The 17703-nt window shown below is 47.5% G+C and overlaps 3 protein-coding genes across 3 annotated transcripts; 2 read left to right on the top strand and 1 right to left on the bottom strand.

Moving 5' to 3' along the window:
- The first annotated feature begins 80 nt into the window (after nt 1–80).
- LOC137907677 (cyclic pyranopterin monophosphate synthase-like) lies at nt 81–683 on the top strand. The gene has a single exon (XM_068752034.1). The coding sequence runs from the start codon at nt 81–83 to the stop codon at nt 681–683; it is 603 nt and encodes a 200-aa protein (XP_068608135.1).
- A 2-nt stretch (nt 684–685) lies between these two features.
- tedc1 (tubulin epsilon and delta complex 1) lies at nt 686–3947 on the bottom strand. Its single transcript, XM_068751662.1, has 8 exons — nt 3802–3947; nt 3615–3699; nt 3281–3486; nt 3048–3188; nt 2791–2844; nt 2301–2387; nt 2052–2192; nt 686–1878 (listed from the first exon to the last, which is right to left on the bottom strand). Exons 1-8 carry the CDS (start codon nt 3937–3939, stop codon nt 1552–1554), a joined length of 1179 nt encoding a protein of 392 aa, XP_068607763.1. The 5' UTR covers nt 3940–3947; the 3' UTR covers nt 686–1551.
- A 1304-nt stretch (nt 3948–5251) lies between these two features.
- On the top strand, nt 5252–17454 carry LOC137907244 (gephyrin-like). The gene is made up of 24 exons (XM_068751553.1): nt 5252–5315; nt 7129–7207; nt 7289–7346; nt 7521–7613; nt 7829–7923; nt 8014–8080; nt 9022–9369; nt 9599–9700; nt 9957–10094; nt 10928–10970; nt 11096–11233; nt 11792–11884; nt 12010–12065; nt 12381–12500; nt 12578–12636; nt 12733–12886; nt 12994–13115; nt 13721–13808; nt 13883–13956; nt 14101–14165; nt 14258–14361; nt 15052–15148; nt 16459–16597; nt 16692–17454. The coding sequence occupies exons 1-23, from the start codon at nt 5252–5254 to the stop codon at nt 16590–16592; spliced, it is 2391 nt and encodes a 796-aa protein (XP_068607654.1). The 3' UTR covers nt 16593–16597; nt 16692–17454.
- The last annotated feature ends 249 nt before the right edge of the window (nt 17455–17703 follow it).

Below are 17703 nucleotides of genomic sequence, written 5' to 3'. Positions count from 1 at the left end.
ACGCTTCTAAAACGCGCACAAATAAGAGCTACGTTAATGAAAACAATGCTTGGAAGAGCCGCGCACTCGGGATCCCGGGGATGGCGACTCTTTGCACGCCGCTGAATCAAATCTGTCTTCAACATGTGAGGCTATGCCACAGTCAGAGCTCCAGGAAAGACGCCGCCGTCAAACGCGATCGGATGAACTCGGACGAGCCCGCCGACGCCCACCTCACGCACACGGACGCCCAGGGCCGAGCCGCGATGGTGGATGTTGCACGGAAAGGTGCCACGCAGCGCACGGCCACAGCCGGCGCCACCGTCAGGCTGGGCCCCGCCGCCTTCCGGCTGCTCCGCGACAACGGCCTGGCCAAGGGGGACGCCCTGGCCGTGGCGCAGCTGGCCGGCATCATGGCCTCCAAGCAGACCTCGGCCCTCATCCCGCTCTGCCACTCGCTCTGCTTGGATCACACCTCCGTCAGCTTCGAGCTGGACGAGGCGCAGAGCGCCGCGCTGGTCACGGCGACGTGTCGCAGCACGGGCCGGACCGGCGTCGAGATGGAGGCGCTGACGGCCGTGTCGGTGGCGGCGCTGACCGTCTACGACATGTGCAAGGCGGTGAGCTATGACATCATCATCACAGACGTGAAACTGCTCCGTAAGACCGGTGGGAAGAGGGACTTTCATCGTCATCCTGGATAAGTGACTTTTCTCCTTCACATACTACGTTTTATGTAAAGAGATAATATTTGAGGTACTTTCAGTTGCAACAATCTTTTTATTCGGCTCTTAAATGTTTTTTTTCCACTTTCAGATAATACATACGAAGCATTCTTTTCAAATCTGCTCCAAATTTGCTTTTCATTCTTCAAAAGTGACTCTAAAATCTGTATAAAAAAAATTAACTTTGATCAACTTTCATAAAAATCCCTCCGTTTTTGTAATACTGCTAATAAATATTACAATGATTTTAGTTTCTCCTGACTCAGACAACACGAGGGCTCATAAATGTGTAATATTCACATCATTGGTATCCGCTTCAGTTAGAATCCTGCCAGAATGATTGAGTGTTTATCAAATGTCATCAGAATCCCAAGAGAAGACGCACTCGTAGTAAATAAAATCAAACTTTATTTCTACATTTATAGCGCTTTCCATCCAAACGAAGTATTTCTCCTAATAAAAAGCGATCCCCGATCCCTCGGCCACCTTTTTCGCAGACACTGGTTCAACGGTTCACACCAGCGGTGCCATTCTGAGCAGCCACGAAGCACCAGAGACAGACGCTGGTAAGAATGGACACATTCCAGTTCCTTTGATCTCCCATTTGAAGCTGGTGTTTGCACATGGATGGTTTTTCCAAGGCGGACGCACCGACTGATGTGATGACGTTGTGTTTTGAACTCCTCACATGAGACACGTCGCGCTATTCTGGATTCAAGCCTCTGAAGCGCTGACCAAGTATCCGGGAGAAATCCGGGGATCGTCGTCGTGTGTGAAGACGCCAGAAGAACCGGCGAGTCGACGTGACGCGGCCGTTCTGTTTCTACCGACGGCTGACCAACGAAGCTTAAGGGGGAATCAAGACCAACGTATCTAGTCTGCTGACCATCTCCTGAAGCTGCATCCGATTGGCCAGCCTCTGCTTGTCCCGCCTCTCCAACAGCGCAGCCTCTGCCTGAGTCAGCAGCTGCACAGCCTGAGATGATGGAAGCTCATCTGGAGACCCAGGCCCGCTGCGAAGCCCCCCGGTCCGAAGCTTGGCCCTGTAGACCCGGAGGGGGGGGGCCAGGGCTGGGACAGAGGAGAGGAGGGGAGGAAGGGAAGAGGCGCTTGATTCTCCAAGCAGCCTCTCCCCTCCAGCTCCTCTGCGTTCTGAATCCCGTCTCCCTGTCCTCTGTGGAAAATAGAGAGAGACCAGACAGAATGACACTACAGAGGCTTCACCGGGGCTGGTGTGTGTGTGTGTGTGTGTGTGTGTGTGTGTGTGTGTGTGTGTGTGTGTGTGTGTGTGTGTGTGTGTGTGTGTGTGTGTGTGTGTGTGTGAGTGAGAAAGAGAGAAACACACACCTGTCCCGTAGGCCATCTCAGCAGCATGTTGAGTTCCTCCAACCCCTGGTTTCCACGGTGACACATTCTTTGACTCCTGACGGGCGCGAGTGTGGACTTTTGAATTTCAGGATCTGTCAAATCGCCGTCCACCACGCTGTCCTGTGCGCACACACACACACACACACACACACACACACCATATTATTTTTTCGTGGCTGGAGACGAGCATTTTCATCGAATCCTCAACCACGGAGCCGGAAAGCTCACCATCCAGGTCCAGAAGACTTTCTCCTCCCGTTTCCACTGCAGATAGGCCTGGAGGAGGTCGCAAAGCTGCTGCACACACACGCAGTCCTGCACACACACACACACACACACACACGGTCCTGCACACACACACGGTAGGAATCTACGCAAGCGATCGAACGTTGAGACCAGAACGGATCCGGAACATTTGCGAAGCGACAACATTCATCAGAACGTCAATATTTGAATTCTGCGACACGTTTGAATATTTAGTAACGAAGCTGCCGCACACGCACGACCTCCAGATAGGTGGCGCCAAAGTCTGACGGGAACGTAAAAAGAAAAAACTTCTACTTATATAGTCCCCGTCTCTCCTCTGGACGTGTCCAAACCATCAAAGTCTGGCCTCTCTGACATATAATTAGAGTGTACAATTTCTGACCCTCAAAATGATTAAATATTCATTTTAATTACAGCACACACACACACACACACACACACACACACGTACCTTCCGTGTCCGTGTTTCGCTGTGATCGGAGGAGGGGAGGCTGGCAAACAAAACCTGGGAAAACATTTGTTTCATGATTGAATATGAACTTTATATCTGGATTTCTTGAATCAACAGTTCCAGAAACATTCGGTTGCTACAGCAACGTGCACAAACGAGAGCGTCCGTTCCACCGCTTCTATCCTGTCGGCCCTATTTCTGTTCCTGTTCGTTATACTTTGGAGACGTGTCTCCGTCTGGGACGGCGGTTCTCTCACGGCGTGCAGCGCTCGGGCTCGCTCCTCCAGCGCCGACAGCAGGATCCGCTGCTGGGCTCGCAGACGACCCACGAGCCACTGCAGTTTCCTGAGAGACGCCGGGCTCACCGGGAGCTCCGTGGAAAACTGTGGCGGGTCCACCTAGCCGGGAGCGGGACGTGGGAAACAGTGCACAGGTATAAACACAAGGTGGAGCTACCAACAGAACGTGGTTGTACTCCGGTAGTACCCACGAGCGACGGCGTGAGAAGCGTTTTGTCCACTCGCTCCACTTGGCGTGCCAGCAGCCTCTCCAGCGCGCCTGTAGCGAGGAGCCAGCCCAGCGCCAGGAGGGGGCGCCTGCCTCCGGGTCTCCCTCCTCCCTCCTCCTCCTCCTCAAACAGCCAATCAGCACGGTAGCCGGTCTGCCAGAGGCCCGCAGCGACCGGCTTCCAACGCTCTGATCAATAACAACAGACGGAGGAAACACAATCAGACCATTTCAACCCCCTCCCAGAGTTACCGACCACGAAACGCCGCCGTCGAAGGAGGGACGGTTACAAATGGACGACCCCCCCCCCCCCCCACCTCCACCGGACTGCACACGAGCGTCACAGGAAATCATTCCGGCTTTCTGAAGGACGCTGACGAGCAGCTGCCAAAACTGGTCCTCCTGGAAATCAACGGATTATTAGAGAGACGTCCGTCCGTCTGTCCGTCCTGCAGGCAGCAGTGAAGAACATAGAGATAAAGAACGTGAGATGAAGGAACGTACCACCTCGGCTCCGCCCCCGAACTTAGCCCGCCTGAAGGTCTCCGGTTCGGGGACCGGGTCCAGCCCGGTGGCGGCCAGCAGGCGGCACAGAACGCCGATCACCTGCCGCACCTCCACGGAGGATTTAGTCCTCGGCATCGCAGCCAGCAGGTACTACTGTTAATACTAGTACTAGTACAGGTACGACTACTAATACTACTACGGGTACTACTACTAATACCACTGCAGGTACTACTACTAGTACTATAGGTGGTACTACTAATACTACTACAGGTACTACTAATACGACTACTAATACTACAGGTACTACTACTACTAGTACAGGTACTACGAGGATAAAAGCTTTTTTATTCACCCAACTACGACCCAGAGCGCGTCTTCAAACCCGTTCCCGTTTGTTCGTACGTCGCGGTGGCGACGACTACTTCCGGGTTGAAAGTCGCTGATGCGCGAACGAACCGGAAGCTATTGAGAATATTGAGATTCATATTATTATTATCATTATTTTGTTTTTATTACTGTACTTTATTAACAAAACGTGAGGGGGGTTTTCAGATTCAAATTACAAACGTGAATGAATGAATGAATGAATGAATGAATGAATGAACAGGCTTTTGATATTTGTTGGAACCTTTGGTTATTTCAAGTTCAGGTCTCCCCTCCCTGTCGCCCCTCCCTTTCCGTAAACATTCCCTGTATGTTTTTGGGCAGTAGGATATTTCATGCGCTGTTTTGAATTTGACCAGTGTAAATTTGTCAGATTACTATTATATATCTTCAGTATATATATCTTCCCTGCAGTAATCCTGCAGGGAAGCAGGATCCGATGAGAAACTCGCTGGATTTAGATCCGTCTTAGATTAGAAACAAATGTAATTGTGATCATTTTGTCAGGAAATCAAATCCACCACATTAAAGTCAAAAAGAAGTCAAACTTTTATGATACGTGGAGGGATTTTTATTTTTATTTATTTTTTACATACATGAGCATAAAAATCATTTGGCTTGATAAAAGCTAGAGTTATAAGCAAAAGGGCTTTTCTATGTGAACAGTTTAACATTCACCTGAATTGAGCTTGTCTTTTCGGTAAAGCTGTGCTGCTGTCACACAAAAAAAATAAAACTAAAAAATGCTATTGATTCTATTATTGAACCGAGGACTGAAGCAGATGATCGTGGGACGCGCGCAGCGCAGCGCAGCAGCCTCGCTTCCTGCTGCAGAAGCGCTCGTTTATTTTAAGCTGCTACCTTTAGCTCGTGTTCGCCTCAGATCTTCGTTTTCCACAGTTGGATGACATTTACACGCAGGGACGCGCGCGCTCACCCCGCGCGCGCTCACCCACATCCACAGTCGTCCTCCAGCGGCGCAGCAGCGGCAGCCCCGCGCGCGCCGCCGCCGCCGCACACTTTCTATGTATGTGCCGGCGTCGTGCAGACAGAGGTTGTAAACATGGCGGCGGACGGGATGGCGCTCACCAACCACGACCATCAGACGCGAGTGGGAATCCTGACGGGTGAGGGCACGGTTGTAGAAACATGCGGGGATGCTTCTCACGGTGCGTGGCCGGTCGCGCCGCGTCGTGAGCGTCGGTGTCACGGCGCGAGCTCGTCTGCGCTCCCGAGCTAGCGCGCGTTAGCCAGTGTGCTAAGCGAAGCTACCCGGTTTCGTTGGCTGTCATTGGCTTTCACGCTAGCTGGCTAGCTGGCTAGCTGACAGGGGTCGGGGGACAGGCGCGTGGAATTCGCTGCTTTGAAAACGTGTCAGCTGAAAGTGCGTGCGTTAATAACGCGTGCGTTCACGTGTGAAAACGCACGACCGAATATAATAAAGGCGTTATAGATAGCTTAGCGACAGAGCAAAGAGATATTTTAATCAACGTCAAGCGGGTCAGGCAGGAAGCAGAACGACCAGCAAAGATTTTCAAAATATGGGATTATTATTCAGCGACCTTGTACTTTCAACGACGTTTAACTGCGACTGGCGCTTTTATTTTGAAATCCCGGTATATTTCTTTATAGCACGTTTCCGCCTTGACGCGAGGAATGTTATATTTCCAGCGTTTACCGAGCCGACATCAGCTGCATTATTCATGCCCCCTTTGCAGACCCGATATGTCGGCCTCTATTGAGGATTCTACTCCATTAGCATTTATTTCATGGCTCTTTTTTAACAGCTATTTGCACACGGGTCACCCTGTGATCATATTTACAAAATTAAAAAATAATAATTGACATTTGTTAACAGTGAATCGTGCGTTTGGTAGCAATTAACGGAAGAGAAGACGCAGCGTGGAAGCCAAATGAACTCTTTTTCGCAGCTTCCCGGATTAGCTCGTGTGACGCCGGCCTCAGGCGGGACTGGGACCGGTACGGTCGTGTGACTGGGCACCGCTCACTGGCGTAGCCCTGCTGCCTCCTGGCCGAGGACCGGGGAGACGTGACGATAATACTAAAAGGATCAAAGCCAGCCAGCAGCTGGGCTGGGGAGCCTGTGGATGAACTAGCATGCTAGGCTAACAGCAGCTGACCCTGCTATTGATCCAAGCCTCTCAGCATCCTGTCACATTTCAGCAGGACTTCTGCTGGAAAAAAATTAGTTATTAGTTTAAGGAAGCAGCTTTTTTCATATTTCCACCTTAAGTGTACAGATAAGCTCCATTTAGTGGTTTTCATGTTAATTATATGCCATTACTATTAATTTTTTTAAATGCAGAGTTGCCAGAATTTAGATGATCAAAAGAAACGTAGTTCTTATTGAAGATATTTTGTTCCTTTGTCTCTCTGGCTCTCAGATCAAAGACGTCTGAAACTTCACAAATCCTCCAGAACAAGGATGAACAATAAATCCAGAAATAAAAATATTCATCCTGCGGCGTGAAGAAATATACTTTGTAACCGTAATCCAAACGGCAGATATCCTTGCAGACGTTGGATGTAGAATATAATTCTGAATAGTTTCAGGGACACAGTGAAACGATCTTGTAGATGTTTTCAAACACGATGATGATGCTGAGCAAACGTGGACACCTTAGATTCTCCTTGTGAGGAGGGCATCGTTCTGGTTTGGGTTTCATCTGGAGATGGAGGATGAAATCTCGATTAACCTCGCATGAAGCCTCGCTCCCAAAACCTCTGTCAGGCGTTGGACTGTTCGGATGTTTGACCGATCGGATTCAATCGTCGCCTTTCAAGGCAATAATGCACAATACCGCCAAAATGATTTTTTCCTCTCATCTTAAAAATAAAAGGACTTTTTAAATGACTGTTTTTTCTCTCCAGTCACTAAAAAAAGTCTTGATAGTCGCGCGCTCCTTGTCTTTTCCTCAGTCAGTGACAGCTGCTTCAGGAACCTGGCTGAAGACAGGAGCGGCGTCAACCTGAAGGACCTGGTCCACGATCCCTCTCTGTGAGCGCGCGCCCAGTCTGTGGTCTGCACGTTCACGCGTTCGCTTTCTCACGCTTGCTTTGCCTTTGCTGCCACCTGCAGGCTCGGGGGAGTCATAGCAGCCTACAAGATCGTCCCAGATGAGATCGACGAAATCAAGGTGCGCACTTTGAGGTTACTAGCAGTAAAAGCTGTGGTGACTCCCGAAGCTCACCGTTTGTCCCTACTGATAACCATTGTGTGTGTGTGTGTGTGTGTGTGTGTGTGTGTGTGTGTGTGTGTGTGTGTGTGTGTGTGTGTGTGTGTGTGCGCGTGTGTGCGCGTGCACGCACAGGAAACTCTTCTGGAATGGTGTGATGAACTTGAGCTGAACCTCGTTCTCACCACTGGAGGGACTGGCTTCGCACCGCGAGACGTTACCCCTGAGGTAGGAAGACGTCCAAACGCTGTCCGGCAAAATGCAAATGCATTTTTATTCAAAGAGAATAACGACTAAAACGATTACAAGCTGCACATTTGGATGCCGATATAAAACTGGAAAGAGGAGGTACCGACGAGGAGCTTGTGAAGACGTTTAAACGTCTCCCGGTGACGATGCACAATGTTCGGGGCGCGCCGGTGATCTGAGTGTTTGTGTTGAAGGCCACCCGGGAGGTGATCGAGCGCGAGGCTCCGGGCATGGCCCTGGCCATGCTGATGGGGTCCCTGAACGTCACACCTTTAGGCATGCTGTCCAGGTGAAAGCCCCGCCTCTCTCATGCTATTGGCTCTAAACACATTGTCCACAGCAGAATGTGCTAATCGCCTCTCTGCTGCATTGTCTCCAGGCCAGTGTGTGGTATTCGTGGTAAAACTCTGATCATTAACCTGCCGGGGAGCAAGAAGGGCTCTCAGGTAGGATCCGTTGACTTAAATGCCCCCCCCCCCTGTTATTTAGTACATTTCATAGTTAATGTAACAGGAATGCAATTTGAAAGGGCAATAATTGTGTTCACTTACGAAGGAAGTAAATCTCAAATTGTAGATTGATTGAGATTTACTTCAGAAGCAGAATATCTTTGAGCTTTAATTCTGCGTCTGGCGTTAATATTAGGGAGCTAAATGCTAGCAGAAAGAATCAAACTGTCTGACCCGGAATGGCGATGATTCGCTGAGGCCTGGATTTCGTATCGTCTGTTATAACGAGGCCGTTTGTTGCAGAATAGTTTTCTGCATGCAGGAGAAAACGACTGAACCAAATCGTTTCTGACTTCCTGTTGACTTGCTGCAATCGTTCATCTGTTTCCGTCGGCAGAGGTCGCTCATCTTTCTCAGCTTTGGGGCTGCGCTCCTTTTTCACAGCACAAATGTGGCTCTTGAACACAACGTCCGTCACACGAGAAATTTAATGTGAAAATCTGCCGGAAAAAGAGTCGTGCCCAATAGAATCCCAAATTCTTTTTCTTTGTTTTTTACTTCTGAACTTCATTCTTGCTCATCAAGTTACCGATAATCATATCAAGAATGTGTAAAGATATATTTTGTGTATCCTGGGACATAATGTCTCCACCTAGTGGTGGCTCTGTGTAAAACCAGTCAGGATTTATTTATATTTTTAACCCTTTGAGGCCTCTGCGGCTGCTCGGGGTTGCAGTATTTGCAATATTATGTCCCCAAACTAAGATTTGTTTGTGCATTTCATAGGAAATGCTCGTGTTTTAGTGAAAGTAAAATGAATCTAAATATTGATTAAAACCTTTTCTTGCATATATGAAACAAAATCAAGGATTTGGAATGTTTTTTTTCCAGCTTTTAGTCTTGTTTCATGTCTAATATTGCCGCCCCCCCCCCTCCAGGAGTGTTTTCAGTTCATTCTGCCCGCTCTGCCCCACGCCATCGACCTGCTGCGCGAAGCTACAGTCGGGATAAAAGCCACGCACACCGCCCTGGAACAACTGCCCTCCCCTCTGATGGCCAACACGCACGCCAACACGCACGCCGACACGCACGCCGACACGCACGCCGACACGCACGCCAACACGCACGCTGACATGCACACCATGGAGCGCGGAACCCAGTGTGAGGAAGACGAGGACGAGGACGAGGAGGAGGACAGGAGGCGAGGTCGACATGCGCACAACCACCACCACCACCACCACCAGCATGGCTCCTCCCACATCACCGCAGCCGCTATCGCTGCCAAGGTAACCGGCGGTAGGAGCCGTGCGTGGGGCGATCGGGAGATTGTTGGCTTTGTGTATTACGTAGCGAATTCTGTTGGAGGACCGAGGTTCCACTGAATTTCTAGATTTTGGTAAATATTCTGAATTTGCAGCGACTTCATTTCATCTCATTCGCCTGTCTGTCTGTCTGTCTGTCTGTCTGTCTGTGTTGATGTGTGTGTGTGTGTGTGTGTGTGTGTGTGGCCATCAGACGAGCCATGCCGTGGTCATGGCTAAGGGAGGCCCCACCCTGCCTGCTTCCACACCTGCCCCTCCCACTCATTTCACTTGTTCCTGTACCCATGAGCAGCAGGTGAGACACTCGCACGGGCAGCCGTCTCCTCCTGCCATTGGTCGGTTCGTCATGTCCATCAATCATCTGTGTTCTTCTATTTTCTTCCAGACACAAAGACTTTTATTTAATGTTTTACTTTCTAGTGATTAATAATGAAGGTGAAACTTTATTAGTTTGTATGTGATAAATCAAAGCGTCACGTAAACAAAGCTACAGTTGACTGAGTGTGTGTGTGTGCGTGTGCGTGTGTGTGTGTGCGTGTGTGTGTGTGTAGATCCCGGACTCAATCATTTCTCGAGGCGTTCAGGTGCTTCCTCGGGATTCAGCCTCTTTGAGCTCCACCCCTTCTGAGTCACCACGGGCAACACAGGCGACCTCCCGCCTTTCCACCGCCTCATGCCCGACACCCAAGGTGCACGTTTCATGCACGGACACACACACGCACACGCACAGCTGAGTGTTAAGGCTGAAGATTAGAGTCGCAAGTTTATATTAAAGAAACATTAATAACGAACATTGTATGTTTGGAGTTTCGGCTTATTTCATTATTTGCTTTTATGACGCAGGATGAGAAAAGGTTTCCAATCTGAACTAATAATGTAAAGTTTCATTTGGATTTTTCCCGAGATTTGGACTTTATCAGGTCACTTCAGGTCGACTGAATCTGAAGGGTTCTTGTCTGATTCTGATTTAGCCTCTCGACTCACTATATCGCGTCGCATTAAGGGTTTCCCGTTTAGTGAAAAGTCTCGGGACTTGTGTGTCGTTTGGAATTTAATGAGAATGACAAAATATATTTCGACGTATTAATTTCATAGAAAAAACATCATCTTGTGTCATGTTCTGAAGTTCTCAGCTGGTCGCCTTTACTTTCCTGGCTTTTAACAGTCGCACCTTAATGTACCAAACATTTGACCACTAAACGTCCCTGATTTCTTATCTGTTCATATTTTAATACGTGTCTGTCTGTCAGGAACATTATTTGGATAATGGCTTAATTCAATAAGTCATGCCGTTACTCTTTTAATTTATGGCAAGCACTGCTTTTTAAATTAAAATCAAGTCAAACACAGATTTACAACAAAGCGTGCTGAAATGAAAGGAAAGAGTCGAACGCAAATCTCACAGCGAGACTTCCTGTTTTACTTTTTCTACAATCAACGTGGATGAAGAAGAGGTACCTTTTTTAATCTATTTATATTATAATCGTGACCAAATATGGAATGTCTGTGCGGCTCCTTCCAGGTCCAGTCGCGATGTGGCAGCAACGAGAACATTCTGAGAGCCAGTGAGTGCCAAAAGTGCATCTGTGTGTCCGCTAACACACCAGCGTTCCAACGGTACATCAGGGTAAAGGTGTCTACTCGTCCTGTGTGTGTGTGTGTGTGTGTGCGTGTGCGTGCGTGCGCGCAGGCCACAGTGCAGTGGACATCAGCAAAGTGGCGCGTCGTCATCGCATGTCTCCGTTTCCATTGACGTCAATGGACAAAGCGTTCATCACTGTCCTGGAGATGACACCAATTCTAGGAATTGAAGTAATCAACTACAGAGGTGAGTATTCAGGAGTACGCGTGCGTGTACAGGCGGTCCTCACTTAACGGCGATTTGGAGATATATATATATATATATAGACACACTCACACAAAATGATATCATGAATTATACACAGTATTACTGTAATATAAAATGTGGTTTTATCATTTTCCCGGTTTTCCACGTTGCTGGAGCTTCTCCCAGCTTGCATGTTTTTGGAGGTGGGAGGAACCCGGAGAACCCGGATAAAACCCGCGTGGACGCGGGGAGAACGTAGAAACTCCACACAGATGGGATTTGAACTGGCACCTTCTTACTGCAAGGCGACAGCGCTAACCACTCCGCCACCCGCTAAAAAAATAAACAGAAATCACCTCGACACAAAATGTACAGTCTATATATATATATATCACATGTAGCGTATAAATGTCCTCTACGTGGCTTAGGTGAAGTTAAGTGAGGACCAGCTGCAGGTATAAGTCTGTCTCCGGTTGGACTTGTTGGGGGGACACTTGAAACCTGTTTGTTTTTTGCTGACTCGCACTAACCTGCCTGGGCCTGGCCTCCTCTCTCTAGACGGGCTGGGTCGAGTCCTCGCTCAGGACATCTATGCCAAAGACAATCTTCCTCCGTTCCCCGCGTCTGTTAAAGATGGCTACGCTGTACGAGGTGACGTGCCGAATCAGGGCCGTGACTGTTAGCGTAGTTACGCTATCGTTCTGTTAGCGATCTGTGTGTTTACATTTATTTTTATTAATGCATTCATGAAAGAGCGTTGTGCATTTGACCCGCAGCCGCCGACGGCCCCGGAGATCGCTTCATCATGGGAGAGTCACAGGCCGGACAACAGGTCAGCTGCCACGCGTCCGAAAAGACGCTAGCCGATAGCCTTTAGCGGCAGGCGAAGCCATGCGCCGTTTCAGCCGTCAGGGAAATGGGGAAATGTACGTTTCAATGCTGCCTCGCAGTAAATACGGCAAGAAAGATGGTTAAAAAAAGATCCAAATGGATTGATTAGATTCGGAGGCTTCCCCAACGTGGCCGTGCGCAGTCGAGTGTTTGTCCAAAAGTAGGAACGATTGTTCCAATGAATGCAGGAGTGCCTTTACGAGATGAGAACCTACAGGAGACGAAAGAGACACTGTGTGTGTGTGTTTTTGTAAAGCCCACCCACACAGTGATGCCCGGTCAGGTGATGAGGGTGACGACCGGGGCTCCGATTCCTTGTGGAGCCGACGCCGTGGTCCAAGTAGAAGATACGGAGCTGCTGCGAGAGTCTGAGGATGTAAGCGCGAGAGAGAGTGGATCCAGTGCTAGCGGTTAGCGGTTAGCGCTGTGCGTTGACTGTAGGGCTCCTTTCAGGGTACAGAGGAGTTGGAGGTGAGGATCATGGTCCAGGCCCGGCCCGGACAGGACATCAGGTAAACGTCCACCACGTGCTGAATGATCCGAGGGGAACCGAAGGTGCTGTCTTTTGTAAAGCTAACCATGAGTCCAACGTTTTGACCTCTGAAAAGGCCAATCGGGCACGACATCAGACGAGGGGAGTGCGTGTTGGCTAAAGGAACCCATATGGGGCCGTCAGAGATCGGCTTGCTGGCCACGGTGGGCGTGACCGAGGTCAGCGTGCACAAGTTTCCTGTGGTGGCCGTCATGTCGACTGGAAATGAGGTACGTGGATACGAGCAGGTTAAAATAGATTTCTTTTGTTTCGAGCTGTGGGTTCTTGAAGAATCTTCTTTTAGTCGATCTGTAATTTTGTTCGTATCTGTGTGCAGCTGCTGAATCCAGAGGACGACCTCCACCCAGGAAAGATCAGAGATTCCAATCGTTCCACTCTGCTGTCCACCATCCAGGAACACGGATATCCCACCATCAATCTGGGAATTGTTGGAGACAAGTAGGAGCATTTTGGATTTCGTTAGAAACTAGTGTAAAAAACTAAAAAAAGATAAAAATCTTTTGCTGCGGAAGAAGAAAGAAAGGAGTTTTCCTCAAAGCAGCCCCGAAACAATTTGACTTAAGAATTAAGATGTGTGAGGCAGAATAAAAAAAATTACCAACATGAATATGGAGGTTAAAGTATCCTGATGTTCATTCCTCAATGCAGATTCCAGTTTGTAAAAAATAACTAAAACATTTCCAATGAAATCCTGTGACATCACAATGATGTACAGATCGGGGGGGGGGGGTGTGCAGCCAGGTACCGGTACCGGTCCGTGAGGCATTTGTCACCGGGCTACACAGAAAGGATAAATAAATTATATAATTTACGTTGCATTGATTATTAGTGTCTGACGGGTGTTTTATTTTGAAAAATGATCATATCCCCCCCCCCCCTCCCCCCCCATAACGTTCACCGGCAAATCTTATTGGTCACGTGATATGCTACTCGTAAAACAGGAAACCGAGAACCCTGGACTAAGAGTCAAGCCCTTTGATGTCCTGGAGGGGTTCTGGTGGGCTCGGTAGAACCTTCTCATGAGTGGTAACTTGTGTCTGCAGCCCCGATGACCTGCTGTCGGCGCTCCACGAGGGAATCAGTCGCGCTGATGTCATCATCACCTCAGGGGGCGTGTCCATGGGGGAGAAGGTAAACCCTCAACGCAGGTCGCTGATACATTAGCATATATTATTCACGCTTTGATCTAATGGTGTCTTATTCAGGACTACCTGAAGCAGGTGCTGGACATCGACCTTCACGCTCAGATTCACTTTGGACGAGTTTTCATGAAACCAGGGTGAGACTGAGGGGGGGGTATTTAAAACGAGAAGCTAAATCCAACCTCCTTATTGATCCCAGTTAAAGGTTATTTACATCTAAATGACTGTTTCATGCATGCGTACGTGTGTTGTTGTTGTTGTTGTTGTTGTTGTTGTTTCAGTCTTCCCACCACCTTTGCCACAGTCGACATTGATGGAGCACGGAAGCTCATCTTTGCCCTGCCAGGTATTATATATATATATATATATATGTGTGTGTATTCAGTGTGTTCTGAGGCCTCACTCAGCTACCCGAGTGTCCCGCTGTGTGTTTTACAGGTAACCCAGTCTCTGCCGTGGTGACTTGCAACCTGTTTGTGATTCCTGCCTTGAGGAAGATGCAAGGCATCCTGGACCCGAGGCCGACCATTATTAAAGCTAGGGTAACCCCCCCCCCCCCACACACACACACACACACAAGAGGCTGCTACGCGCCTCATAATGGTGTATAATAAAGTAGCTCTAGCAGGTCTTCGATACTCGGCTATGTATCGTAGGTATATAATGTGTGTATCGCCTCAGGTTCCATGAAAGTTACACTCGGACATGTGTCGAGGAAAAAAGACTTTAATCGCTTTATTTAAAACATTTCTACATTTGATGTGGCTCAAAATAATAGCGACTCTCTGCAGTGGCCACACAGACCAGCTCCTCTAAAGCCAGCATATTTATTTATAGCGCTTATATTTCATTAATCCAGGATTCATCCAGTCAGCTGCAAGATCTTCCAGGTTGTCCTAATCAATATAGCAGCATAAATAGTTTCAAAAACAGGCACTTTACCATTGCAGAGTACCGGTATGTACATGAAATATATTTAAAGTATACAAAGTAAGTAATAATAGGAACAGGCCATACCAGAGATGTAAAGTTCTATAAAACAGAAAGATGTGTATTATTTGTACAATTTAGCACCTTTGATTCATTGATATTTAGTGTGAAATAGTAATTATGCTTCCCAAAACAATTCATTGAAGCGTGAAACACTCTCTCTTACACTCCATTTTTATAGCGTTGACCATTTATAAATATCTAATCCATCAGAATCATTTATTAGTGTACGTTTGTTTCAGCTTTCGTGTGACGTGAAGCTTGATCCCAGACCAGAGTACCACCGCTGCATTCTCACCTGGCATCACCAGGAGCCGCTGCCCTGGGCGCAGAGCACGGGTAAACACACGCACACGCACACGCACACGCACACACACACGCACACGCACACACACACACACACGCACACACACACACACACACACACACACGGTTCACTGAGTTACGTAGGTGCAATAGAAAAGGTGTCAGACGATTTCAGAATATGAGTTCTACCAGGAACAGAATCAGGAACAGCTGATTAAAGTTTGGTGATGATCCAGAAGAGATCCTGGATTCTGGATCACTTTCACATTTTCGGTAACATTGCAGTCAATGGAGCTTCAAAATGTGTTCCTCAATATCTCGGTTGATTATTGACCGATGTTTATTAGATTTGACACCGTCATGTACGGTTGGGACCTCTATCTTACTACCGAATTTCATCTGGATCGGATCTGGAATGCGGATGCTGTCCCTATCCGGTTTTTCCCATTTACATGTAATGGAGGCTTTTTCAAAAAAAAAAATCAGATCCTGTAAAACAAACATGAAATTCACTCACCAAAAATCAGAGTCGTAAAGGGGTCCGATACGAACCATCGTGAAACGCGTCTTCTGGATCTGATCCGGAATGAGGTCAGGAAAGAAATCTTAAATTCTAACAGTAAAACCCATTCATTTACGCCAGACGTAGCGGTTAGCGGTGTTGGTTCTGCCGAACCACAACTTTCAATAACTATTAGAGGAGTATTACACCAATATTTACTCACACACGTTTGTGTAAGTTGTGGTCTCAGTAATGTCTTCTGTCCTTCATGTTCACGGTTTTTTCTTTCATAAATTCAACGTTCTTGTCTTTAAGTCCAGGGTTGTTGGCCTCCGTGCCCCGAAGCCGTTTCGATGGCTTCGTTGCCTCGTTTTCTAGCTTGTCTCCACAGATTATGCAGAGCGGGCTTGGTGCATGAGTCACCAGTACATAAATGTGTATTTTAAGTATGACTCTGTAAAAAGAAGCATTTTCTTGGAGATTGTCGGCTCCTCTTCCGGCTCCTCTTTGCCCTCAGTAAAGATAAAGAAGCTCTCCAAAGCTTCAAAGTTTTCGTTTGTAGTTTTTTTACTCATTTCCGCTACTTCACAGATTCATTTTTTTGAATGAAGAGTCACAGGCGTTTGTTACGTTGGAGAAAATCTGGTGGTTTTTCAAAATAAAACACCTGTCAGTCGTCAATACAACGGAAATTACACAAATTCTTATACAAATTCTTTCTGCGCGGTAACAAATGTCTCACAGACCGGGAGCGTCGTATCGCGGCTTGTACTCGTATCGTCCACTATAGATGTCTTTTATGGATACTAGTACACACTCTTGCTGTCGCTCTCTCGTTCAGGCAACCAGGTGTCCAGCAGGCTGATGTCGATGCGTAGCGCCAACGGACTGTTGATGCTGCCGCCTAAAACAGAGCAGTACGTGGAACTGCATAAGGGCGAGGTTGTGGATGTCATGGTCATTGGACGGCTATGATGCAGGTATGTTGCCTCTTTCATGCGGATTCCTACTGTGTATTTGATCAATGATCAAAGCAAGGCCCAACTGTAACGCCGACTCTTTTTTCCTCCTCAGACTTCAATGTCACTCGCTACCGATTACCATGGCAGTGCCAGGACTTCCTGTCTGGACAGGAAACGGGCGGGGGCAGGAAGTGGTGCATGTCTACCTGGTCGCCATTAGCTGTGATGTCATATGCAACAGCCAATCGGAGCCAGCGGAGGCTGAATCCTCATTGGTCTGCTTTGAGGAGATCACTGTATTTCAATTGAGAAAAAAAGTGGAAAAAAAAAAAGAAATATGAGATTTATTCTGTAATATTATTATCCTGATAATGATTATTAATATTCTTAATTAATATTCTATTATTATTATTATTGTTCTAATTGAATATTATCATCTTAGTAGTAATCACTTCCTCTTCTCTCCCATTCATTTACTTTGTGTATTTAAAAAAAAAAGAAGAAATCCTGGTAGAGATATAAAGATATATAGACCTGTCCCTCCCTCCTCCACTCTTGTTTGTTTTCCTCTCCCTTTCATTGTCTTCTTCTCTTCTTCCCTGTGTCCTCTATCTGCATATAGGAACTTCTAGAATAACCCCTTCCGCCACTTTCACTACATCTTCTCCTGGAACACTTCGCCTTAGCATCAATATCGACAGAAACACGAGCTAAAGGCTTACGAGGATGGAATGGAATTTGCTTATATTGTTTTTTGCAAAAATTTATAGGACAAAAAAAAATGTTTCAAACCTTCCTGAGAGACTAAAACTCCCGAGTCTCAATAAAAGCCATGAAAATCTTTTAGGTGCGTCAATGGCTCCGCTTGAAGGTCCCACTGGAATGATTCCTCTGCTCCTTAATTGCTACAGCAAAGCGCATAATGAGGTCAGTGGGGGGGGGGGGGGGGGGGGTGCTGGCAGCATAAATAACCCTGCGTTGAAGTGATGCTCCACCACTTTGAAGTTTACACCGTAAAACTGCAGTTTGAAATTTGAAGTGTGTTTTTATTTAGACGATGGTTTTGGGATAATAATTTTGATGTTTTTCATTCTTATCAACAAATCCTGTTCTATTTCCATACA

The sequence above is a fragment of the Brachionichthys hirsutus genome, chromosome 18 (assembly GCF_040956055.1).
Source record: "Brachionichthys hirsutus isolate HB-005 chromosome 18, CSIRO-AGI_Bhir_v1, whole genome shotgun sequence".
Lineage (NCBI taxonomy): Eukaryota > Metazoa > Chordata > Actinopteri > Lophiiformes > Brachionichthyidae > Brachionichthys > Brachionichthys hirsutus.
The sequence above is the reverse complement of the archived record's forward strand: the minus strand, read 5'-3'. Positions and strand labels throughout refer to the sequence as shown.